Source organism: Amblyomma maculatum, chromosome 3 (genome assembly GCF_055883805.1).
Source record: "Amblyomma maculatum isolate TAMU_Amacu chromosome 3, ASM5588380v1, whole genome shotgun sequence".
NCBI classification, from domain to species: Eukaryota; Metazoa; Arthropoda; class Arachnida; order Ixodida; family Ixodidae; genus Amblyomma; species Amblyomma maculatum.
In genome coordinates, this window is record NC_139346.1 from 124,313,087 (window position 1) to 124,336,411 (window position 23,325).

The 23,325-nt window shown below is 44.2% G+C and overlaps 1 protein-coding gene across 6 annotated transcripts in view; it reads left to right on the forward strand.

Annotated features, from left to right (window-relative positions):
* Positions 1 to 19,219, forward strand: part of LOC146195944 (uncharacterized) — a 112,359-nt gene extending 93,140 nt beyond the window's left edge. For 2 of the 6 annotated variants that reach the window (XM_084597969.1, XM_084597970.1), the window contains exon 5: positions 18,883 to 19,206. In XM_084597969.1, the coding sequence (XP_084454095.1) occupies positions 18,883 to 19,006 (124 nt within the window). In that variant the 3' untranslated portion in view covers positions 19,007 to 19,206. Of the gene's footprint in view, positions 1 to 361; positions 567 to 18,882 lie in introns of all 6 variants that reach the window. The other 4 variants (XM_084597972.1, XM_084597973.1, XR_014706059.1 and 1 more) reach the window with 3 other exon arrangements.
* The last annotated feature ends 4,106 nt before the right edge of the window (positions 19,220 to 23,325 follow it).

Sequence of the window (23,325 nt, forward strand, 5' to 3'; positions counted from 1 at the left end):
TTCTTAACATTTGGTGGAGGTGCTGGGACGCAGTATCGAACGACGATGACGTGCTCCGTAACAATATGTCAAAGCGGGGTGTCGGGTTGTGTGAAGTACCAAACGGAGGCGCATAACGGCTCTTAATACGCAGGATAGTTTTTGCGCTTTAGCCACTCCTCCTTCTACTTCTTTCAACCACAAGGCTAAAAATTCTAGGGGGCACTTTGGACCACTAAATGATGAGGCGAAATCCATTAATCGCAATGGATCATTGCCCTCCACTACGGCACCTCTATCTCTCTCTCGTCTTTCTTTCAAGTGTCCGCGAAGAATTGTGACAGATACTGCGCCTTTTCTATCCTGTATATAAATTTCACAGGCCATTGATGCCTGCTGTATTAACGCCTCCTAGACATCTGGGTCCGCTTCTGTTTGGTGCGTGGTGCGGCGTTCGAGGAAGCCGCAAATGAAAGGCGCCGCACAACGCCTGCACCACCTGGGGGTCTGCATCGTATATGCATGAATCGCCTGGTGATCTCTCGACCTGCCCTGACGGTACATCATGCGGCCGGGAGCTGAGACAGGTAGGTCACCGCCGCTTGCGGCGGGGGCTAGCCTGCCAGGCTGCCACCAAATTTTTATCTGTTGTAGGCCTTCATTGCACCCGCCACCGCTTCGGTGGTGGACGGCGGCTGTTGTTGCGGCGCGCGTCTTTCTTTCCCTAGAAGTAGCAGAAGTAGCAGAATTGTCACTGTTCAGTGACGCTTGTGCTACTTCTAATTCGGACCTACTAGATAACTTCACAGCTTTTATAACACCTTTATCAGATGAAGACTGTGCTCTTATCAGTGGTTCATTTACGTTGGAAGAAATAGAACAGGCAATTGACTAATTACCTCTTTCTAAAACACCTGGCCCTGATGGCATATGATGCGACTTTTACAAAAATTTCAAACCTTTGCTGAGCCCTGTATTGCTGCAGATTTTCGCTTTGAGTTTTGATGTGGGGGTCCTTCCTCAGTTCTTTACTTGGAATCACACAATCCTAATTTCAAAGAGTACAGATAAAAAAATGGTTTTCACTGAATGGCTACAGGCCAATCACGTTGGCAAATGAGGACTACAAAATTTTTGCGAAAGTAATATCAAATTTTTTACAATATGCGATGACGGTTCTCGCTGGCCCTCATCAGACATGTGGCGTGAGGGGACGCTCTATACAAAATAACATACATTTTGCAGGTACAATTAACATGTAACATGTTTCTGGCTGCAAAACTTTATTACGTTTTACAGGTACTCCATCGGGCGAGGAATTACACCCGCAGTTTTCACTGAACGTTTGCGACGTTCATATGTTCGTCCAGCTTTGAGCCTATGCGGCGCGATAACTTATATCGGGCCTGTTTCTGCTGGCCGACTAGGTTTGACACATCTCTACGTCACACAGTTAGTTGCTCGTTCCTTCTTTTTCCGTGATAGCTCCCATCCAATTACCAGAGCATCCCTGCACACTGACCTTGTGAACCTTCTTCCAAACTTAGTGGTCTCTTCTAAATTTACCGATCGGCCCTTATTATTTGGTTTTATGAAGGAAGTTTACGATTCAGTGCGTTTTCTGGCAGTTCGCTTATCTTATGAGTACATATTCTCTGTTTCACACGAAAATTTATGCAAAGAATTGATATCTGTATTGTTCCCGCCTCCCTTATATCGCTCATTCTATTCTAATTGTATGGGGCATGATGTGTTAAAAAGGGCGCGCAAAATACCAGTCTCGCCTTCTACTAAAACGTTTTTCAACTTCGAGCCGAGTTTTGCCTGTTACAGTGTGGCTTCGCAAAAAAAAATATTTTCGTTTCTTCTTTTTAATTGTTAGTTATGTGATACACCTGAAACCACCGAACTCTGTTTTATTGCTTGCAAAGATGAATATTATTTTGCGACGTTCCGCAAAGAACATTGGAGAAAGACTTTATTTTGAATTCCCACCGTGTACATTACTTGATGGCCACCGAACATGACCATGTACCGTTTGACATGACTTTTTCTTTGGACTGCACAGCCTGTAGAAAACGCTTATGTTTGATCGTCCTGTAGAAAAGGACCCGGATGTGCAAACCCAACATAAGACGGTTGTGAGTACTGATCTCGAGCCGGGCATCCTGAAGAGTGAAGTTGAATGGGTCTTAGCCAGCCTTGCTAAGAATACAGCGAGGATTGAACTGAACAGAACTGACATTACTTGATGGCCACCGAACATGACCACGAACCCTTTGACATAACTTTTTCCTTGGACTGCACAGCCTGTAGAAAATGCATATGTTGGATCGGAATGGTGAGCCTTTCGTCTCCCCCGCTACTCATTTCAGCCAGATGGTACATCAGCTTAGAGACACTTACAAAGATAGTGACTATCAACCGGACTGGCTGCCATTGTTGATGTGTTCTCTTTCCTTGCCATGGTTTTAGTGAAGTTATGCTAAGTCGTATTCTAGTTGTGTGGTGTTGTGTTGTATGTTTCAATTGGACTTTTCGCCTACAGGCTGATTACTTTGTAAATAATGTATATAGCTATATGGTGACATTAAAGGCGTGTAATAAATACCACGCTGAAGAAAGAAATCGGGGGCATAGCGCAGTTGATAAAACACTCGCCTGGGGATCCGAGGGATGGAGGTTTGACTCGCGGTGGAGACAAGGTTTATTAATTTATTTTTATCTTTAGCTCTCGAAAGCGAGACACCTTCTGTCGACAGCCTTTGCAAACAGCTCCTGCTGATAACTATAAGAGCTCAGAGGCTTCCGCCTTAAGGTCTGTTTTGTATGATAGTGCAGCTACGTCCAAACTGACAAAACGATAGCCCTGATCTACGATCTCCTTTGTCATTCAATGGATTACAGCTTCCGCTTTATATTGCGATGGTGTATATTTCCACGATGCTTGACGTTTTTCCTCACATATTCAATATTGTATTTAATCATTCACCCATGTCGTTATTTCGGTTACCCTTCTAGCTGATGTCATAATTATACTTTTCAGCGACAATCTTCCAATAGCCTTTAAGCGAAAGCCTTCAGTGGCTTGTGAGCACCGTCCGCAGACATCTCACATGAGATAATCAAAACCAGTCCAACACAAGTAACGTAACAAGCTTGACCAAATTTTAATCTTTAAAAATCATCATTGACTCTAAATAGAACTACTACACCTCCGATCACCAGCCGAGCGCACTATTCAAATATGCCATGCATTCCCGCTGTCTCTATGGCAGCTTAGGGGTGCGACGACGACGGATTCGCTCCGTCTTCAAGACTCAGTGTGCCCGGCCGAATTAGCTCGTTGAACACAGCCGCACGCCATTTGTCTAGAGCTGCGAAGACCAAGCGGGCAGAGAGAGCGTGCCAATGCGGCCGATGGCTACCGAAATAACTTCAACTTACTCGTCGCACTTAAGGGGTCTTGAGTGGCTAATATATTGTTTTGTTAGCTTTCCCTGCAGATTCATGCAACCGACAACTGGTGTTTTAAAACGCTAGATCCTAAAAGAGGAGGAGTGCGCTTGTATCTAATAGCAGATAGATAACATGAAATTATACGGTGCATTGCACATTCCACATCGTCTTTGTCAAATTTCGTTTTGCAGCTCCGTGTTCTAAGGCAGCCAGATATAGCTCCCAAAAGTAAGGCATTGCCTTTTGAGCAATGGAGACATTCCTTCCTGATCTGTATTTTCCAGTATCAATATACTGCTATATATACATGTACTCTGCATCTACAGACAGAATTCATTCAATCTTTGCCGTATGGCTTGTTGTTACCTGTTGTTAAACGCTATCTCTCGCTCTTGATGCTATGCAAACATACTGGTTAGTTCCCGAGATACTTTTTCTTCATTTTATGACAACGCGTTTAGGTATTGGTGTATATATAGTTCATCTGTCTAAATCTGCCTAGACCATATCAACCTGTACCACCTCATTCGTGCGTTTGCTTTTGGCACCTAGTTGTCAACATCCGCCAAGTCTGGTTTATTTCTAGTGTTGAATGTACTACATCTGCATTCAGGTCGAAACACAATTATAATGTTACTTAGCTGTATTCGCTGTTCGTGATGAGGATGAAGAAGTGCAACAGACTCCGAGAAGACGACGACGCTGAGTGTTGTGAAATCTGTGCCCTCATCAACGTTAGTTGTGCGGACAGCTTTGGGACTGTAAATCTTCCAAGGAACATCTCTTGGTGGAGGTGAATCTATTCGATCCCCTGTCACAAGCTGGATCTCCGCAGCGGCCGGCACATCGGAACCACCACGATAACTACCGACGCCTCTACCTCTACAGCCGCCGCCCCTGCTGTTGTAATGCCCCCCCCCCCCCCCCGTGACCCCGGAACCTTCTGCGGGACCGACGACGTCAACGTAGACGGCTTGCTAGCCATATACGAGCGCGTGAGCAAGCACAACAGGTGGGATGCAACACTCATGCTCGCGAATGTAATATTTTACTTGGCTGGGACCGCGCGGGTGTGGTTTGAAACCCAGGAAGACGAGCTAACATCTTGGGATATTTGCAAACAGAAGCTGCACGACCTATTCGGAAAGCCTATTGGCCTCCACATTGCCGCCAAAAAAGCGCTCGCCTTTCGGGCCCAAACGTCTACGGAGTCTTATCTCACTTACATCCAAGACGTCCTGTTTCTATGCCGCAAAGTCTTAACAGCCCACTCTGCCCTTATTGACTGCTCTAGCGGCCTACTTCGCTTGGACCTTCCGCTCTGCTCTGAAGAACCCTCCTGCTCACTTCGACTTTGATCAGCACAGTTTAGCCGCCTTCCTCCTAAAACTGCCGTTTACATCCCTATGTCGCCATTTCCACCCGTGTCAGATGGCGACTATCTCTCTTGTCCCATTACTGATGTCATGCTGCAGCGGCACGTCACCCTTCCTCATCTAATTGTGCACATCTCCCAGAACCGCACCACTCTCGCAGTCCTTAACTTCAGCTTTTCAACTCAAGTACTGCCCGAGGGAATTTCATTAGCTTCGCTGTCACCGATGACCGATTGTGCCATTTCAGCTCTGTCTGCAGATCACACAACTGCCGTCCCTGCCAACACCCCCTCGTCGTCCACATCGCGCCCTGATCCGCTTAACAGCATGATATTAGCTGATCTGCAACCTGGATTCGCCGCTGATTTACACAAGCTTTTGTTTACCTACAGTGACCTTTTTGACTTCGGCACCCGCCCATTGGGTCAAACGACAGTTGTAACCCACCGCATTGACACCGGGGACGCCAGTCCTATCCACAGGCGGCCCTATCGTGTTTCGCTTGCCGAGCGACGCGTCATTCAAACGGAGGTAGAAAAGATGTTAACGAACGACATAATCGAGCCTTCCAGTAGCCCCTGGGCATCCCCTGTCGTGTTGGTCAAGAAGAAGGATAACAGTTGGAGATTCTGCGTTGACTACCGTCATTTGAATAAGATAACCAAAAAAGATGTATATCCTCTTCCGCGCATCGACGACGCGCTTGATAGTTTGCACGGAGCCAGCTACTTTTCATCCATAGACCTTCGTTCCGGCTACTGGCAGATTTCTGTCGACGAGAGAGGCCGTGAAAAGACAGCGTTCATCACCCCTGACAGCCTCTATAATTTAAAGTCATGCCTTTTGGCCTATGTAACGCCCCTGCAACTTTCGAACGGATGATGGACTCATTGCTGCGCGGCTTCAAGTGGACGACTTGCCTTTGTTACTTAGACGACGTCATTGTTTTCTCGTCCATTTTGACAGCCACTTCTCTCGCCTTTCTACCATTCTCGAGCTATTCCGCCGCGCCGGCCTTCAACTCAACTCAAAGAAATGCAGTTTCGGCCATCGGGAAATCAAAGTGCTTGGTCACTTGGTTAATGCTTCTGGTGTTCAGCCTGACCCTGACAAGATACGTGCCGTCAGAGATTTTCCCACTCCGTGTTCATCCAGTGATGTCCGAAGCTTCATTGGCCTATGTTCCTATTTCAGACGATTCGTCCCGAACTTCGCAGTCCTTGCTCGTCCGCTCACCCAACTCTTCAAGAAAGACGTTTCATTCTATTTGGGGGGCCTGAACAAGTTGCAGCTTTCTCAGAGCTTATTGCTGCTCTAACTACTCCGCCAGTCTTGGCCCACTTCAACCCTTCCGCCAATACTGAACTCCGTACCGACGCAAGCGGCCATGGAATAGGAGCTATTCTCGCTCAGCAAGAACACGGCCGTACAAGGGTGATTGCGTATGCCAGTCTCAACACCCGAACAAAATTATTCTATTACAGAGCGAGAGTGCCTGGCCCTTCTCTGGGCTATTACAAAATTCCGCCCTCATTTGTTTGGCCGCCATTTTACTGGGATAACAGAACATCATGCCTTGTGCTGGCTTTCCTCTCTCAAAGGTCCTACTGGCCGTTTGGGGCGCTGGGCGCTACGACTACAAGAATACACCTTTTCCGTCGTCTACAAGTCTGACCAGCTTCACCAAGATGCAGACTGTTTGTCACGTCATCCCGTCGACTCCACTAGTCCTACAGACTCTGACGATGATGCATATGTCTTCTCTGTCTGCGCCTTTGCCAACATTACCAAGGAACAGCACCTAGATCCTTCTCTGCATTCCATTATCCTCCGTCTTACCGCCGACCGCCCTGACCCATCTCTCGCATTATTTGTGCTCCACGAGAACACCATATACCGACGTAATATGCGACCAGATGGCACAGACCTTTTTCTTGTCGTTCCACGACACCCGCGTTCCACCATCCTTGAACAGTCCCATGATGCTCCCACGGCTGGCCACTTGGGTGTCTCTCGCACATACGACAGCCTGCGCCGACGTTTCTACTGGCCGGGGCTCTACCGCTCTGTCCAGCAGTACATTGCCGCGTGTGAACTGTGTCAGCGTCGGAAGAAGCCCACAATTTTGCCTTCAGGTCATATGCAGCCGATACCCATAGCAACTGACCCATTTTCCCGTATAGGCGTTGACCTCCTTGGCCCCTTTCCAGTTTCCACCTCGGGGAACAAATGGATCGCTGTCGCCACCGATTATGCTACGCGGTACGCTATTACCCGAGCCATCCCGACCAGCTGCGCCACAGACGTCGCTGACTTCCTTCTAGAAAACGTAATTCTTCATCATGGTCCTCCTCGCGAACTACTAACTGACCGTGGCCGCTGTTTCCTGTCGAGAGTGGTTGACGAAATTCTCCGTCCGTGTTCCGTCCGCCACAAATTCACCACCGCATATCACTCCCAGACCAACGGCATCACGGAACGTCTAAACCGTACCCTCACAGACACGCTGGCCATGTATGTGTCTGACGACCATCGAGATTGGGACGTTCATCTCCCCTTTGTCACATTCGCCTACAATTCATCTGTCCATTCTACCGCGGGATACTCCCCATTTTATTTATTATTTGGCCGACACCCGTTACTGCCCTTCGACACCTCTCTACCCGCGGCAGACGCCACCGGTACTTACACCAGTGATGCCGTCACCGCGCTCATGATTCCCGCCGGATAGCTCATGCCAGACTCTCTGTATCCCAAGGCTCTCAAAAGATCCGGTACGACAGCCGCCACCGTGATGTTCACTATACTCCTGGATCTCTCGTTTTGCTGTGGCTCCCATGCCGTCAAGTGGGCTTGTGTGAAAAAATTTTGCCCCGTTACACTGGCCCTTACCGTGTTTTGCGCCCCGTGACCGACGTCACCTACGAAGTTGAATCTGTGGTTCCGAAGTCGTCGTCCACAGCACCAACCTCCGAAATAGTGCATGTGTCCCGTCTAAAGCCCTATCATTAACGTTCTATTTCGCTAACATAGATCGCACCGGGACTGCGCTTTTCCCGCGAGGGGGTAGTGTTACTTAGCTGTATTCGCTGTTCGTGATGAGGATGAAGAAGTGCAACAGACTCCGAGAAGACGACGACGCTGAGTGTCGTGAAATCGGTGCCCTCATCAACGTTAGTTGTGCGGACAGCTTTGGGACTGTAAATCTTCCACGTAACAATATAAAGTGAGGCCTGGAACCGTACTTCCGTTCCAAATACACCTCAAAACCTCATACATGTTTTATCCCCACAATTTCATACGTTTCATTGCTCGGCCAATCCTCGCTATTTTCAGCTCGTTTGTGATTCTCTATTTGTGTCTGTCGTTCGTTCATTTACACCCAAAACATTTATGTTCTGCAACTCGTAGTACTTCAAAGCTTTCTATAATAAGAACGTCTTTGGTTAAACTATTGAAAATTATTACACCTGCCCTAATGGCGCTAACATTTCAGCATATACTGCCGCATTTGTCTCCGTAAGATTTAACAAGAGTTTGCTGGCCTTCTTCAATATCTGCTAACAGTGGAAAATCGTCCGCATAACTTACACCAATAAACAGTAGAGGAGCTGCTGTACGACCTTTCCGCCTAGCCTATACGACTGATTGCAACTCGAATTACTTTTCTTATCCTTCTTGCAATCTAGACCGTAAAGAGTAGGGGCGAGGGGACAACCTTGAAATGAAGCTTTGCATATCCCGACAATTTCAGTACCTTTATCCCTCTTCAATGCAGTTTCTACCTTATTATCCCGGTATATTTCCTGCACGGAATTTATCACCTCATGATCTATGCATAACTTCCACAGGAATTCCCTGTTTCCTTTGTGGTATGCCCTTTTATGACAAGGAAGGCTAAATAAAAAGATTTCGTGTCCGCCCAAGTTATTTCTAATAATTTCATAAGCCTGAACACGCTATGATCTAAGCTCCTGCCATATTTTATCCAATTTCCAAGTTCTCCGAGTGTCTTGATAACTTCTGGCCATGACTGCATTTTTAATTTCACAGCTTGCACTGACGGCCTGTATGTAACAGGAACTATCTTATTCCGCTTCAAGGTTATAGTGGCCATCGCGTCTCCCTTCTATTTATATAGAAAATGCTTTTCACTATGCCGCCGAGTATCCGGAACTTGCTCATTCGATATAAATGTTATCAGGTTGTGAATGATTGTTAATCAACTTGACAAGAATTTTGTCTATCCCTGCCGATACGCTTTATAAAGCCCTTGCTTCCGTCTGCTTTAGTTCAAATCTTTACGTTCTAAGCTGCTTTTATCTCACGGTTTGCGTTGCTTTTTTACATTGGGAGATTATCTCGTCGTTCTTGCTAATTCATTCAACTATGCTTGAAGTAAAGCACTTTTTAGCGTCGTCACCCTCTAAGCATTTTGCCTTGGCATCTTGAAATTGTTCCTAATTATTTTGATTCTTTTCACTTGGCCAGTTTGCATACTTAAGAATTTTCTAGGTCCTCCATAACTTGGATCGCGGGCTTCAACTGGCCATCGATTGATGGACAACTTATTGTTTCTTTGGACTTGGAAATGTAGAAAGTATTGTTTTTGGTAGATACGATTCATGGTCTGTTTCGGGGTGAGGCTTGCGGCGAAGCATCACAGCCACGAGGCGATTGAGTGTTCGCGCGGCAATGCGTACGGCAGTGTACGCACCTTTGCAGAAATACGGGGAGCATTTGAGCGTTCAAAAAAAAAAAAGCCGGCCGACCTCCCTCATCAACACATGGCATGAAAACACCATGTGTTTGTTTTTTCAGACAGTATGCGGTCAGTTTACCATCTTGCAGCTATCGCCCTTATCTTCCGTTATTAAGCCACAATGACGCTAGATGCATCACACATCTGTAATTATATACTCGCGCCAACCATCCAGACATCGTTCGTGTGGGCCCTATTTTAATGAGACCTGGATAAAAAAAGAGCTCATTGTGCTCCTTGACATCCAACGCCATATTTAATAAGCTTTCGGTGTAGAACTGTCGAAATATGGCGTTATTTTCTGTCTGATATATTTGCCTTGTAGGCTTTAAAATATGTTAGGCCAAGCTTTCGCACTTTCGTAGAACGAGTACAGAATCTTAGTATTGATGCGAAGGATTTGATAAGGTCAAAAAATATCTTCTGCCAATTTATTTATTATATATATAATTCCGTGTAATGTGCAAGTCATGTTGAATAAAAAGGTGATAACATTCGTCAGTAGGTCTGAATTACGTGGAATACTCAAGGGGTATTATATTTCACGCCTCAAAACAAATCTGTGTAAAACAAATGTACCGAAACCCCATTTCAAGGACTTCATTCCCTGGAAAAATGTTTATAATAGTGATACGATATACGAAATATAGAGGAAAAGGATAATGATCAGCAGAGATGGGGTAGAGGTAGAACATATAATTCGAGTGGTTTGAAAGCAACTACTTCTCATTTCTTTACCGGATTTAAAAAACAAGAAAGAAATGTAAGCGTACAGAAGGAATTCAGAAGAAATATCTATCTGCTATTCCGAAACGAAGACAAAAGGAGAAGTGGCCACCGTGTTCACCAATTTGAAGCGGAGTGTCTACACACGTGCATGGTTTCAACATGTTCACCACTATCAAGCTTGTAGGAGATGGAGGCCGATGAACACGGAAGCAAAGAAGCGTCCTCGCATCGTGCCTATGCACGTTATGGGCGGAGTGAGACGCTGGTATGCATTCAGTGCAAACACATTTGCATGTCTCATAAAATCTTTTCAACGATTAGCAAGTTTCTGCCACCATCTTTATTCCCAGAGAAAACTAGTGTCGTTTAAAATTTCCCACTGGTATAGGTTCATTGCACATGACGTCATCGCACGAGCGCCGTCCGCTCGTGCGATATAATTTCAGAGATATCGCTACTGAGTGCGCTGTAGCAGTAGGCGGTAGGATAGTTAGAGAGGATACCGTTAACGTATTCAAGGAGACGAAGTATTACGAATTAGAAACGCCAAACTATGAAAGCTTACATCCCATTTAAATTGGATGACATAAGTAAGTATAACATGGTAAAAGTGAACGCTGCTCTGAAGAACGCGGGAGCCTTAAAACGGTGAAGAAGACATAGGCGTAAGCCAAAATCAGATGTATATGCTAAGTTATAAGACAGTCTATGTCATCACGAACATGACAGGATAGTCAAAGTAGCCGAGAAGTTCTATACTGATCTATAGAGTAGCCGGAGTAGTCAGTATAATAAGTGATACTCAGTTAAAAGTAGACAAACATTACGCGTGTGACGAAAGACGAGGTTAAGAAAGCTTTTAAACCTATGGAAAGGGGGAAATCAGAGGGTGAGGTCCAGGTAACTTCACATACGTTGAAGTATGACGAGCATATCGTGCTAGAAAAACTGTCTACCCTGTACACATAATACCTTGTGTCATCGACGATACCGGACTCATGAAAAGATGGTAATATTATCTTAACTCATAAGAAAAGGGACGCTAAAGACTTAAAAAATTACAAACCAATTAGCTTGCTCTTTCCTACATATCAGGTCTTTACTAAGATAATAGCAAATAGAATTAGGACAATCAGAGTTCAATCAAACGAAAGATCAAGCAGGTTCCAGAAAGGATACTCTAGTATCGATTATATCCATACCATCACTTAGGTTGCAGAAAAATACTCGGAATATAACCTGCCCTTATAAATAGCATTCTTTAATTACGAAAAAGCATTTCACTATGTAGGAACTTTGGCAGTCATACCGGCATCGCAAAATCAGGCTGTGGAGTGGCCTTTTTTTTTTTTTTAAGTACAGGAAGGTATGTATAGTGACTGCTCAGCAACCATAGTTCTGCATAAAGAATGTAACACAATTTCCATAATGAATGGTGTTAGGCAAGGAGGCAGGATCTCCGAAGTACTATTTATAGCTTGTTCAGAGGAAGTATTCAGAAACTTGGAATGGGAGAAGTTAGAGACCCCGCCGGGGTGGTGCAGTGGTAAGACGCCCGACTACTGTGCCGGAGTTCCCGGGTTCGAACCCGACCTCGGCGGCTGCGTTTCGATGGAGGCGAAACGAAGAGGCGTCGTGTGCTGTGCGATGTCAGCGCACGTTAAAGATCCCCAGGTGGTCGAAATTACTCCGTAGCCCTCCACTACGGCTCCTCTTTCTCTCTTTCCACTTTCATTCCCACCTTCCTCCCTTCCCTTACGGCGCGGTTCGGGTGTCCACAGAGCAAGTGTGACAGTTACTGCGCCTTTCCCTTCCTGTGAACCAATTTAATTTTATTTATTTAAGTTAGAGATAACGGTTGATGAAAAGTATACAACAGTTGCATCTTACCTCTACTCCCTTATGAAGCTGAAACGTGCAGGCTAACGAAAACAGTTCTGCTAAAGTTGAGGACCACGCAGAGGGCTAAGGAAAGGAAGGAAAGGAAAGGTGATGCAATGGTAAGGGACAACTTCGGCAATTTTTTGACCGTACTGGGTTAATGATTTATTTATACTGCTGAAGGCTTGGTCAACACAATAAGCGATTACATTCTTTGCAATACGTGAGCAATAATTTGAAATAAGCAAAACCTTTAATCAAGGTTTAACCATCGCGCGTTGCCCGGAGAGCAGTGCCTTGTGTGACGTCAGGTGATGATGACACAGGCGTGCAGCCGCGCCGCACGCACCCGCTGCCGTTCTGCCGAGGTGTGCGAACGTCAATCGCTGTCATAAACAGCATTATGTGATGTCGGTGATCTCTTCTCGATGTCATTGGACAAGATTAGCTAGGGCTCGTTATCCAAATGTAATTAAAAAGGAGAAGCAATATTTGGCATGCATAGCCAATGAGGGCAGAACAAGCGAGCAGTCTTGAAGACGGCTAAATTATTGCTGTATGAAACATCAATTCCCTACAATGTTTAAGCCATTTAAGCACTCACAAACCAGAAGCAACTGGCCGGCATGCTATATGAGGGCGACCGAGTGTTGCTACAAATTCCCTTTTTTCTTCTCGACTTCGACACTAATCCGTGTCGTTGCGAGTGAGATTATTGTCTACACAGCAATACTCCGGCCGCATGTAATATTTAAGCTGATTCGAACCAAATGCCATTTGTTCAATTTATTTTCATTTTCTCTAGGCGCTGCTAGTTAGCTAATGCTTTTTGCAAATAATGGTATGGATAAAAACTGAGCGCATATAAAAGTTTATAGACCTTAGACATGTTATGAAAATTATTGCGCTCTGAACGAAAGCAGCTTCCAAATTCAAGTTATCTTACATGCCATACGTAACAAACCTGCATATAACGACTACCCAGTACGAAGCTCACCGACGGTGTCGACGTTGTTTTGGGGTAGTGTACAGGAGGGGAGCTGAACCCGGATGTAATACTTTAAAGCGCATGGGCGGCCACGCAGTTTCAGCTAAGTGCACTTCGCAAAATAAAGCAAGTTTCAAAACCAATAAGTCATGTAGCCATTGCCTATACTGTGTCGATCGCCGGATACCAGTCTTCGAGAGCAAGCGCTCGACAGCTCAGCATGTATCCCTGTTTGGTCCTCTTGGGATTGTTTCCTCGGCGTAATAAAGGTTAAGTGGGACATAAATATATGACCGACCCCAGCTGCATCAAGAAAATAGACGACAATTCGCTACACTTGCTTCACCGAATGCAGTGAGCTTACCTCAAGGGCGCTGACCGCGAGAGTGGCGGACAACAGTGGTCTGGCCGAGCTCTGCGCCTTAGTCGTTGCTAGGCCTAAACTGTTTCAAACCTAGGCCGCAGCGGACGGCGCTTCGGAATTGATCCAGCTTTATTAAGTGGTCTGTTCGTGGAACAGCCTTAATGTCAACCTCAGAGTAAAAGAGTAAACGAAAGACGTAATCTCGGCGACCCCTTAGCAGCGGAGCTAAAATACGAGATCGGATGAGCTAAGCGACATATCGGCAGCTGTGAGCAGCGAGCAGACATGCGCTTCTATCGCAGTTATCCCCAGAATCTTGAGCAGGGACCCTCAGTACGGGTATTTACATTAATTTATCCAATCGCGTATTATTTATATGAGAGCAACAAATTTTGGCATGTTTTTTTTTTTTTTCTTTTCTGGCGGAGGCACGCAAACAACCCGCCGCTATGGCACCGGTGGACTGCCGCGGGTGATTTAGCTTATGTCGTGTGCGGAGAGATCATGGACACAGCATCCGATTTCCATAATCGCCTAGCACTCGCAAGGCCCAGCTCTTCTCAAAGAACAATCCTATGTTGGTAGCAGGCCCACGTGAAATGTTCCGAGCATGCACACATTCTAAGGTGTAGAGGGGGCGCCGGAAAGCATAAATCAATTTACCTTCTGTTCGGGAAATCGGTGGTAAATCAGTGTGTTGCTTGTGGTAGAATAACTCTTGTAACCAACAACACAATACTATATGTATATAGCATTGTGCAAAGGGATGCATTAAAGTGTGAGGTGAAGTTACAAGACAGTGAATCCAAGGTATATGCTGTTTGCAAGAAAGCTGTCGGCAGTGTCTGCGTCGTGTCAGTCTGTTTCTGAGTAGGGCCCTGCTCCGTGTCAGCAGCACCTCATGGCAACGTACAGGCAATACCACACCGTACAAGCCACGCGCTGTAGGGCCGTTGCATTGTTGTCATCGTCTGTTCGAAAACCCCTGAATGACTATGGCGTCTCAAGCACAGTGTTGGTGGTACAAATTTCCTTTCTGGCAGTGCGAGTCGAGGGTCCCGGAGCGCTATCTTTAAAATTACGTACTTTATGAGAAAACTTTAGCGTCCTGGAAAGCAAAACAGCGCATTTCAAAACACAGACACAGAAACCAACCACAGACACAGACACCAATTAGCCCCTTCCTTCACCCTTGCAAGCTATAGCGTTCTGAATTATTCTTTTTAGAGCATGTACTGATTGACATTAAGAAGAACGTCTGATGGAAATTTTGTTTGATATCTGTGAGCATTGAAAATTGCCGGAGTTGACTTTTAAGAGGTAGGAAGTGCACAGAGTGGGTCGCAGAAATAACTCTAGTTATTGACATTCCAGTGGATATCATGAAGAAATGGGCAAGGGCAGGCATGTTGTGCGAGTGGTGTACAACAGGTGTACGCTAAGGGTAGCAAATTGCATTCCAAGGAAAGGAAAGTGCCGCACGGGCCGAATACATTTAGGTGGGTGGGTGAGGTTAAGAAGTTTGCGGGTCTCACATGGATGCTGATAGCAAGGGACCGGGTAAATTGTAGGAATTTAGGAGAGGCCCCCACCCTGCTGGGGGTATAGTCCGGCTGCTCTTGATGGTAGGAAGAAAACTAAAAGTGTACATTTCGAACACAGCTGCTTAGGTTTCTCAGCGGAGAGTAAAGGCTGTATTCTTCATCTCAATATTTCATTTGGATACGTTCCGTTTACTGAGGTGGAGTCTACATTCACCTACTGCAAGCTTTCACTTGCACACAGAAGAAACACTTGCATTACTAAGAGTCTTACAGAAACTCTCTTCAGAGGTATATTGCTGATTACACTGTAAATTTTAATTTACTAATGTGCCTTTTTGGATCAACCTTACACGTTCCTCGAAAATCGCATCGTGGACGAGTGAGAGGTTGAAAAGTGACATGATGCCAATGCGGCGACGAGTATTACGCGTTAGCCATTGAAACCTACCCGTGACTTTACTGAAGCTTGCTTTCCACGATGACCTAAACCTGACACGATGATTCAGAGGTTACGACACCATGCTACTGCATCGGAGTACCCGGGTTCGAACCCTACCTCTGGGTGCTGGGTTTTATTGGCAAGGAAACGGAGAGGCTTTCTGTGCTTTGCGATATGAGTGCACGTTAAAACTCCCGATGTAGTAGGAAGGGCGGTGCAGGGTATCTCTTTCTATCTTTAAACTTTCCCTCCCACCTTACTCTCTCTCATGCAACGTGGATCATGTGTTCGTGTTTGGTACGTGCTTGTGCTATTATGCGGTGTATCGCTTTAGTCTCTCGTGCCGGAGGTATGCACCTCAGAGAAAAAAGTATTTAGAAATTTCTCTTGCTTGCTTAGGACTGCAGTTTAAAATCCCTTTCCTCCTGTCCTTTGGTACAGCCGTCAAAGGGCATGCTCTACAACCGGTCAGTGAGACTCCATCTGTATAATATTGCGACCGGAAGATTTTTCTGTTAGCGGCACTCTGTCTGGACTATCTTGCAGAATGCTTGCAGTACAGCTCACAATCTGGAAAGGCGAAGCATGAAACCACAAAAAAAATGTGAAAGCAGTCATATAGAAATCGAACAAGCAAATCAGAAAGAGTTATAATATTGTTGTGATGAACAGGTCACCAAATACAACTACAGTGCTTAATGTAAATGTATCCGCTCCGGTCCGCTAGTTTCTTCCTCGCCCTTTGTATTGTGCGCGGATGTAATACTCGTTCTAAAAGTGATAGCATGCACAGTGGCAACACAGGTTTAATGAAAGGTGAAAAACTGTTGGCGATCGCATAGACAATTTCAATGTTTCGTTGTGGTAGGCAAGGAGAAAAATATTCAGCTTCTCTTTTCAACTCTGACTGTCGCAAGACCCCATGTCCGCGACAATTTTAAAGGCCAGGCCTCTTAACCCATAGATTTACCTCCTCACTAGTAATTCTAATTTTATATTTTGGGCGATATGTTTTCGCCATATTCTATATAAATCTGCTTGCCACTCTTGTCCTGTTCGAAACAACTATTCGTTTTGCAAGGACAACTTATCGGAGCCTAATCCACGGTTTCGCTTCGCCTTAGTAGTAGTGTAACTGTAGTATAAGTATACCCAGATGGCGGCTGCCAGAAGAGCCACTAGGAGGGTGGCTTTTTGGGAGGAAAAGTCGTACGACAAGTATAGGAGGAGAGTTACAATTGTAGGATATTTACAGTACCGAGAATGTATAGCATGGAGGACAGTCTGTAGAGATGAACTGAATGCATGTCCGGAGATTTACTGCTAAAGAAACCACCTGAGGTGTACCGGCAGTCAATGGAAGCTAGTATGGCGAGAATAGAGCAATGCGTAACCGCAAAATGTTGTGTGGAAAAAGGAGTCAATGGTGTGAATTCAGGGACAGTATTCAGGAACAGAGAACCATCCAGAAAATAGTTTTACCACCAAACGGCGGAATCAGTAGGTGCGAAAGGTGTGCTGGTTGGTGGCGACTACAGCAATGAGGAGGAGGAACAGGAGGAAGAAATGCAGGGAGGTTACCCGTAACAGCAACCGGTTTGCTACCCTGCACAGGGAGAAGGGGTTGAGTGGATATAAAAGTTGTGAGAGAGAGATGGTTGAAGCTAGTACAGTCATATCACAAACATGCCGCATCACATCATGTCACAGTCATATCACTTAAATTAAAAGCAAACTCATAGTCTTTCGATTAGGCCTGGACTTTTCATAAAGCGGAGAAGTGCCTGGGATGCCTTCATCGCAGACTATCGCCATGGACAGAGACCTAAAATCTTTATTTCAGTCAATGGGCGTCCATCTAGATGCTCCAGCGTACGGTACAGACACTGTCTTTCCTCACTGTATATGGGGCACTCACAAAGAATGTGGCTTATAGACACGTCGCATCCACAGTTGATAGAGACTAAAATAAAAACATGCCAAACATGCCAAACATTATTATGGTGGAAGATTATGTGGCCAGAAGGAAAATAAAATGGTGTGTGCACGGCCGCTTCTGCGAAAATCAAAGCTCGAGTAGCGCTGCCACTTCAGCTGCTAACTAGATAAAAGAGTACTAGCAAAACTGGTTAGGCAGGAGAGGGGAAAACAGTACTTTCTTGAATCATATTCAGCAATCACCTCGACCAGGGCAACCAGATTTCATTGTGTCGGAGGCTGAGAGACCAGTCCGTTCAAACATTACTTTATTTCTTTGTTTCCGTGGCTACTAGCAAAACTGGTTGGCGAGGGGAGAGGAAAACAGAGCTTTATCGAATCTTAATCATGCTTTCATGAATCAGATTCAGCTATCGCTAGACCAGGTAATCCAATCGGATGTCATTGTATCCGATGCTGAGAGACCACTCCATTCGAACATTACTTTAATTCTTTTTTTCCGGGGTGACATTGCTTCGAAGAAGCTCATCAGTGACGCTCACGACTTGATCAGTAGGTTTATATGCCAGATGACCCTGCTAAATGTAACCCAGGTTTTAAAAAGGCTGTGAGCGCTAGCTCAGTGAAACTAATTCAGAGCTTCTCAGCTCTTTTTGCATTTAGTCTCATACGATTCGACGTCAAGTACTCATAACAAATTGCTAACTTAAGTGCAGAAACCCAAACCTAGTAAGATGTGTGCAAATTGATTATTCCGTGAAATACCAAACTGCAATCCAGCAATGCACGCGTTCGAAGCCCAATTCATTTTTTATCTCCTAACTTGCACACTGTAAATTGTTTTACGTCAATATTGTTGCGCTTTTTGAAGCAACGCTTGTTGCGCAGAACGCCAAACATACTAAACTAGAATAGAAGCATCATATCCTTTTAGGCTTTTTTTTCATGTGTTTTATTGAAAGAGAACAGAAATGGGAATAATGCGCCGCAAAAATATTAGTCTAACGACAATTCTGCAAAGTACTTATAGTCAAGCTAATTGGTTACAAAGAGGAAAGCAAAAAACTTATTAACATTATGGAGTAAAATCGCCAATTAATTTTTTTTGTATGCTGAAGTATCAATAAATTAGAATGTAGTGCTGGGGTCTCATTTGTTGCCGAAGCAAAAAAAATGTTCCAGTGGATTCCTTCATGACAGGCATGTAAAATGAAACGTGCATAAGAACCATTTCATGTTGAAGTGGCGATTAGAAGGTGAGCAACAAAATCATGCATTTTTGGTTCGTTTCTGGAGAATATTGAATATTCAAAAATGTTTTCATCTGGTTTCATCCTTGTCTTCTATACAACACCAATGTATTCAATATGTTTAGTATTTTACGTCTCAGTGAGAAGATCAATTATCACGTTTGTTTTTTCAGTGTCTACTGGACGGACAACAACCTTGCAGTGCCGGCTGCAGCTGCATTCCCAGGCCCGACTACAATAACGGATTATTTGGCGTTTGCTTCAATGTTACTTTGCCGCTTCCGGGTGACTACCTAAACCTTTCGTGCACGCATGGATACCTAACAAGGTTGCAACGGCCGCAACTTGTAGGGAATCAAGATAAGAATTAAATAAAACGTAGTGTTCTGTGTCATTTTATGGATTATTCCTGAATATTACAACATGCGGAAGTAGTCGGTGATCAAAAGAAGAAAGAAATAAAAAGCAATTTATTCTAGAATTGTCATATGTTAAAATTTCTTCATGAATATTAAAATAACCAAATTCAATATATTTTGCTACCCTTCAGCATCGTTTTCCTATTGTTAATGTTATAAATATTCTAGAAGCTCTCCCTGGGTGACGAAGGAAATGTGCTTTTTGGCCGGTTAAAAATATATATCCGATTAAATGCCGCTGATTAGTGGGAAACTGAAAACAAATATAGTACAGTAATGAGTATCATCTCACCTTCGCTGCTTGAAGCTGCAACTGGAATATCTGGGGACCGAATATAACACAATACCAATAAGCATGCCTACTTTCTTTTTTGTCAGAAAACGGCACAGTTCAGATATATTTTGAGTAAAAGCCGTATCTAATAATCGGTCATCAATTTAATACCTGATTCGGTATTATGGCTTATGGTACAGGCTGAACCATCATGAAGCCGAGGGGAGCTGATTCGGAATTCCTGTGTGGTTTGTGACCCTGGATTCTGAAAAGCAAAAAGAACACCTCCAAGCTATAAAAACATCCAGAGCTTTAATGAACACTAAATTTGCAATAATTTAAAAATACGAAAATGAAAAAAAAAAAATATCGGCTACATACGGTGTACGAAAAGCGTTCCGCACGTACTAGTCTGTAACTCTAACCTTGCCGCCCGACTAGGTTTTTCATCTTTAAGGCATTTAAGGCTGTTGGATACAAATAACAAACACAACAATACAATACTGTACAATCCAATATTGAATACAATATAGCACAATAAAGTACAATGGAATATATTACAATACAGGTATAATGCATTCACATAATTACACACCATGTTTTCGCTCTCCCAAAGCACCCCTAACTGGCAGTACGCAATGTAAATGTTTTATTTGATGCCGTTTTTTAAACAGGAGGGCAGTTTTTCACTCAAATCTCTGCCGATCAGGACTTCAAGGATTTTCGCAACGCTATCCACAAAATATTCGTGCACAAATCGGGTCCCTACAACACCCATTACACTGCACCACACTGCCTGCGAAACTAGCGGGAAAATTGAGTGATATAGTATTGCTGCCTCCATCACAGGTAAGCATCTATTTTTGTGTTATGCGAGCAGATCTTTCTTCGGTGTGCGTTGAAGCACATCCTAGAAGAACGCGGCATTATAGAAGTGAATAAACACGTAATTTATGTTCTCCTCTTTTTGCTGAGGAAACACACTACATGCTCTAAGATAATACATAAGTGCCGTTTTCGTTCATTCAGGTTTTTACTGAAGGGTATCTGTGTAGAGGTGAAAGCAAAATGTTTCGTCGCAGGCGTGAACTCATATATATTTAGTCGCCTTAAAACGTTTTTCCAGGATGCAGGCTTAAAGGTTGTGCAGTACAAGCGGACAGGGAAAGCGATCAACTAAAGCCTTATTGATGTCTTTTCTTTTGACTGATTACAGACCCTCTCGATGAACCGCGGGACAAGTGAGCGATAAGATACAAAACCTCTCGGAGGTAACGCGATGTTCCATAAAGTTTACCGCCGACGGATGACACAACAAATTCCGGCAATGCACTGATGCCACGCCGGGGGGCTGTAGTGGTAAGACGCCCGACTACTGTCCGGAGTTCCTGGGTTTGAACCCGATCTCGGCGGCTGCGTTTCGATGGAGGTGAAACGAAGTGGCGTCCGTATGCTATGCGATGTCAGCGCACGTTAAAGATCCCCAGGTGGTCGAAATTACTCCGTAGCCCTCCACTACGGCTCCCCTTTGTCTCTTTCCGCTTTCACTCCTACCTTCATCTCTTGCCTTACGACGCGGTTCAGGTGTCCACAGAGTAAATGTGACCGATACTGCGCCTTTCTCTTCCTGTGAAACAATTATTATGGGCAACATACACTGGACAAAGCACATGGCAAAAGGGTGTCTTTGGTCGCAGAGAAGCATGAACCGTAGCGCCGAATGACGCAGAAAGAAGTGAGACAAGGCCAGGCGCCAATCACCGACTCGCTGAAAGAGATTCGTCCGCTTAGGACAGTTATATTTCTAGTTATCAGGACAGCTTTGCTGTTTCACACTTTTTCAATATTTTGTTTTGTTCAATTGTTTCAATATTTTTCTCAGGCTTTTAATTTGCCACAGTTCATCGATCACGCTTTAAAGACGTTGACTATTTTTCTTGGCTATAACGAGGTGGCATCAATGTACCGCATCTTAATACTGCGTTGCCTTCTTGTAGGAAAAGCTGGGATTATCCCAAGGTAATATACGTAAGTTTTTTGTTACTGTCTTGAAGCAGATGTAATGTTTGCTTCATGGAGAGTCGTCTGGCGCAATAGCTTGTCTCATTGTTTCGTTTCGCTTGATATTCTGCCAGAGCAGAAGAGACACCAGTTAGTACACTTCCAACTAAGAGTTTTGGTTATATGTACAGACTAAAAGAGACACCACCAAATTTGGTGCTATGCTGCATAATTCGGTGGTCGGCGAAGTGTTCTGGTTATTATATAATTGTCGTTGCTAGCGAAACGTTGCGTTCTTGTTTGAATTTTCACGTTGAGGGCTCTTCAGTAGCAGAAAGGAAGATACACAGCGATGTCGGGCGAGCTGCAGCGACAGGTTGTTGCAGACGCAGAAAGGAAGTGATGCGCGCTTGTACTTTCTAGCATACACTTCATCATCATAATAATAATCATCATCATCAATATCATCATCATCATTTGTTAATTTTTTGTTACAATACTTCGGACCAAAATGTTGGGCCCAAGCAGGTCAGAAGTAAATATTACAAACCTCATCACATAAGTTCTTTGTTTGAGAAACTTAGGGTATGTTTCACATGGCAAGAGCAAAGTTCACAAACAAAATTCATAATTTGCGCGCGCACACACACAAGAAGAAACAAAAAACGCAGGTGAACGCAAACAATTATATAAGCAGTAAAACTTCCGTCATTTTATGTATTTCAGCAATGGCTTTTCAAAGTTGTCACTTTGTAGAACATTCTGTGGTAAGTTGTTCCTGACTGAAGTGGTTCGGGGAAAATAACAAAATTTAATGTGTTTGAGCGAGCAAAATGATAAAAATAAAACTTATGATGATGGCGGGTCTTGTGAGTTTCCAGGAGCTTTAGTTATTCAGAAGGTGAAATTCCAAATTTCCTGCGAAGAAGCGAGTTTATAAATAAAAAGCGCGACAATTTTCGCCTAATATGAAGAGGAGGAATATTGCTTGCGGCCATTAGATCAGTCTATGAATCAGTGCGGCGATATTTATTATACATAAAGCGGACAGCTCGACGCTGCAGTTCCAAACGTGGGCCTTATTAGAGAGTTATATGCTCATAACGTGACTTTGCTAGCAGTTCCTTTACGTTTATGACGGCGAATGTCAAGCTTTCAAAATGTTGATCTTGATATATGCTTTATATGATCGGTCCAAGTTTGGGGTGTGCTTACGATAACCCCAAGGTACCTATACTTTGAAACTTCCGCTACGGGATAATCATTTATGCACTTTTTAAACAGGAAATTATTATTGTTTCGCGTTATGAGTGCTAGAACTGCTTTGTCGGCGTTGATTTCCATTTTCTATTTGTCACATCATTTTATAACAGTATTTACGTAATTATTAAGGAAAGTTTGGTCAGAAGATGAAAAGACAGGTTTGTATAGCATACAATATTCGGCAAACAGGATAATTTTAACAGTTCGGTCAACAGTAGCAGCGAGATCATCTATTTACAACAAGAAAAGAAACAGTCCCAAGACGCTACTTTGGGCTACACTGGAAGAGACAGGAGGGGCGAAGAGCATCAGCTGTCAATCTCCACAAACTGAGTTCGCTGTTTAAGGTATGAGCGGATCCAGTTTATTAGAGCCAATGGTACGCCTAATAACTTTAGTTTTAAATGAAACCTATTCTGGGGAACCTTGTCAAATGCCTTTATAAATTCTAGGAATAACACATGTATTTGTCCCGACTTATTTAATGTTTGACTAACTTTGTGAATCGACTATGACTATGATTATACCCACTGCAGGGCGAAGACTTTCGCATATTCCTCCAATTGACCCGGTCCTGTGCTAGCTGCATCCTCTTAACCCCAGTGAGCTTCATAACCACATCCGCCATATCATGCGCTTAGATGGCTTCATATCTTCGA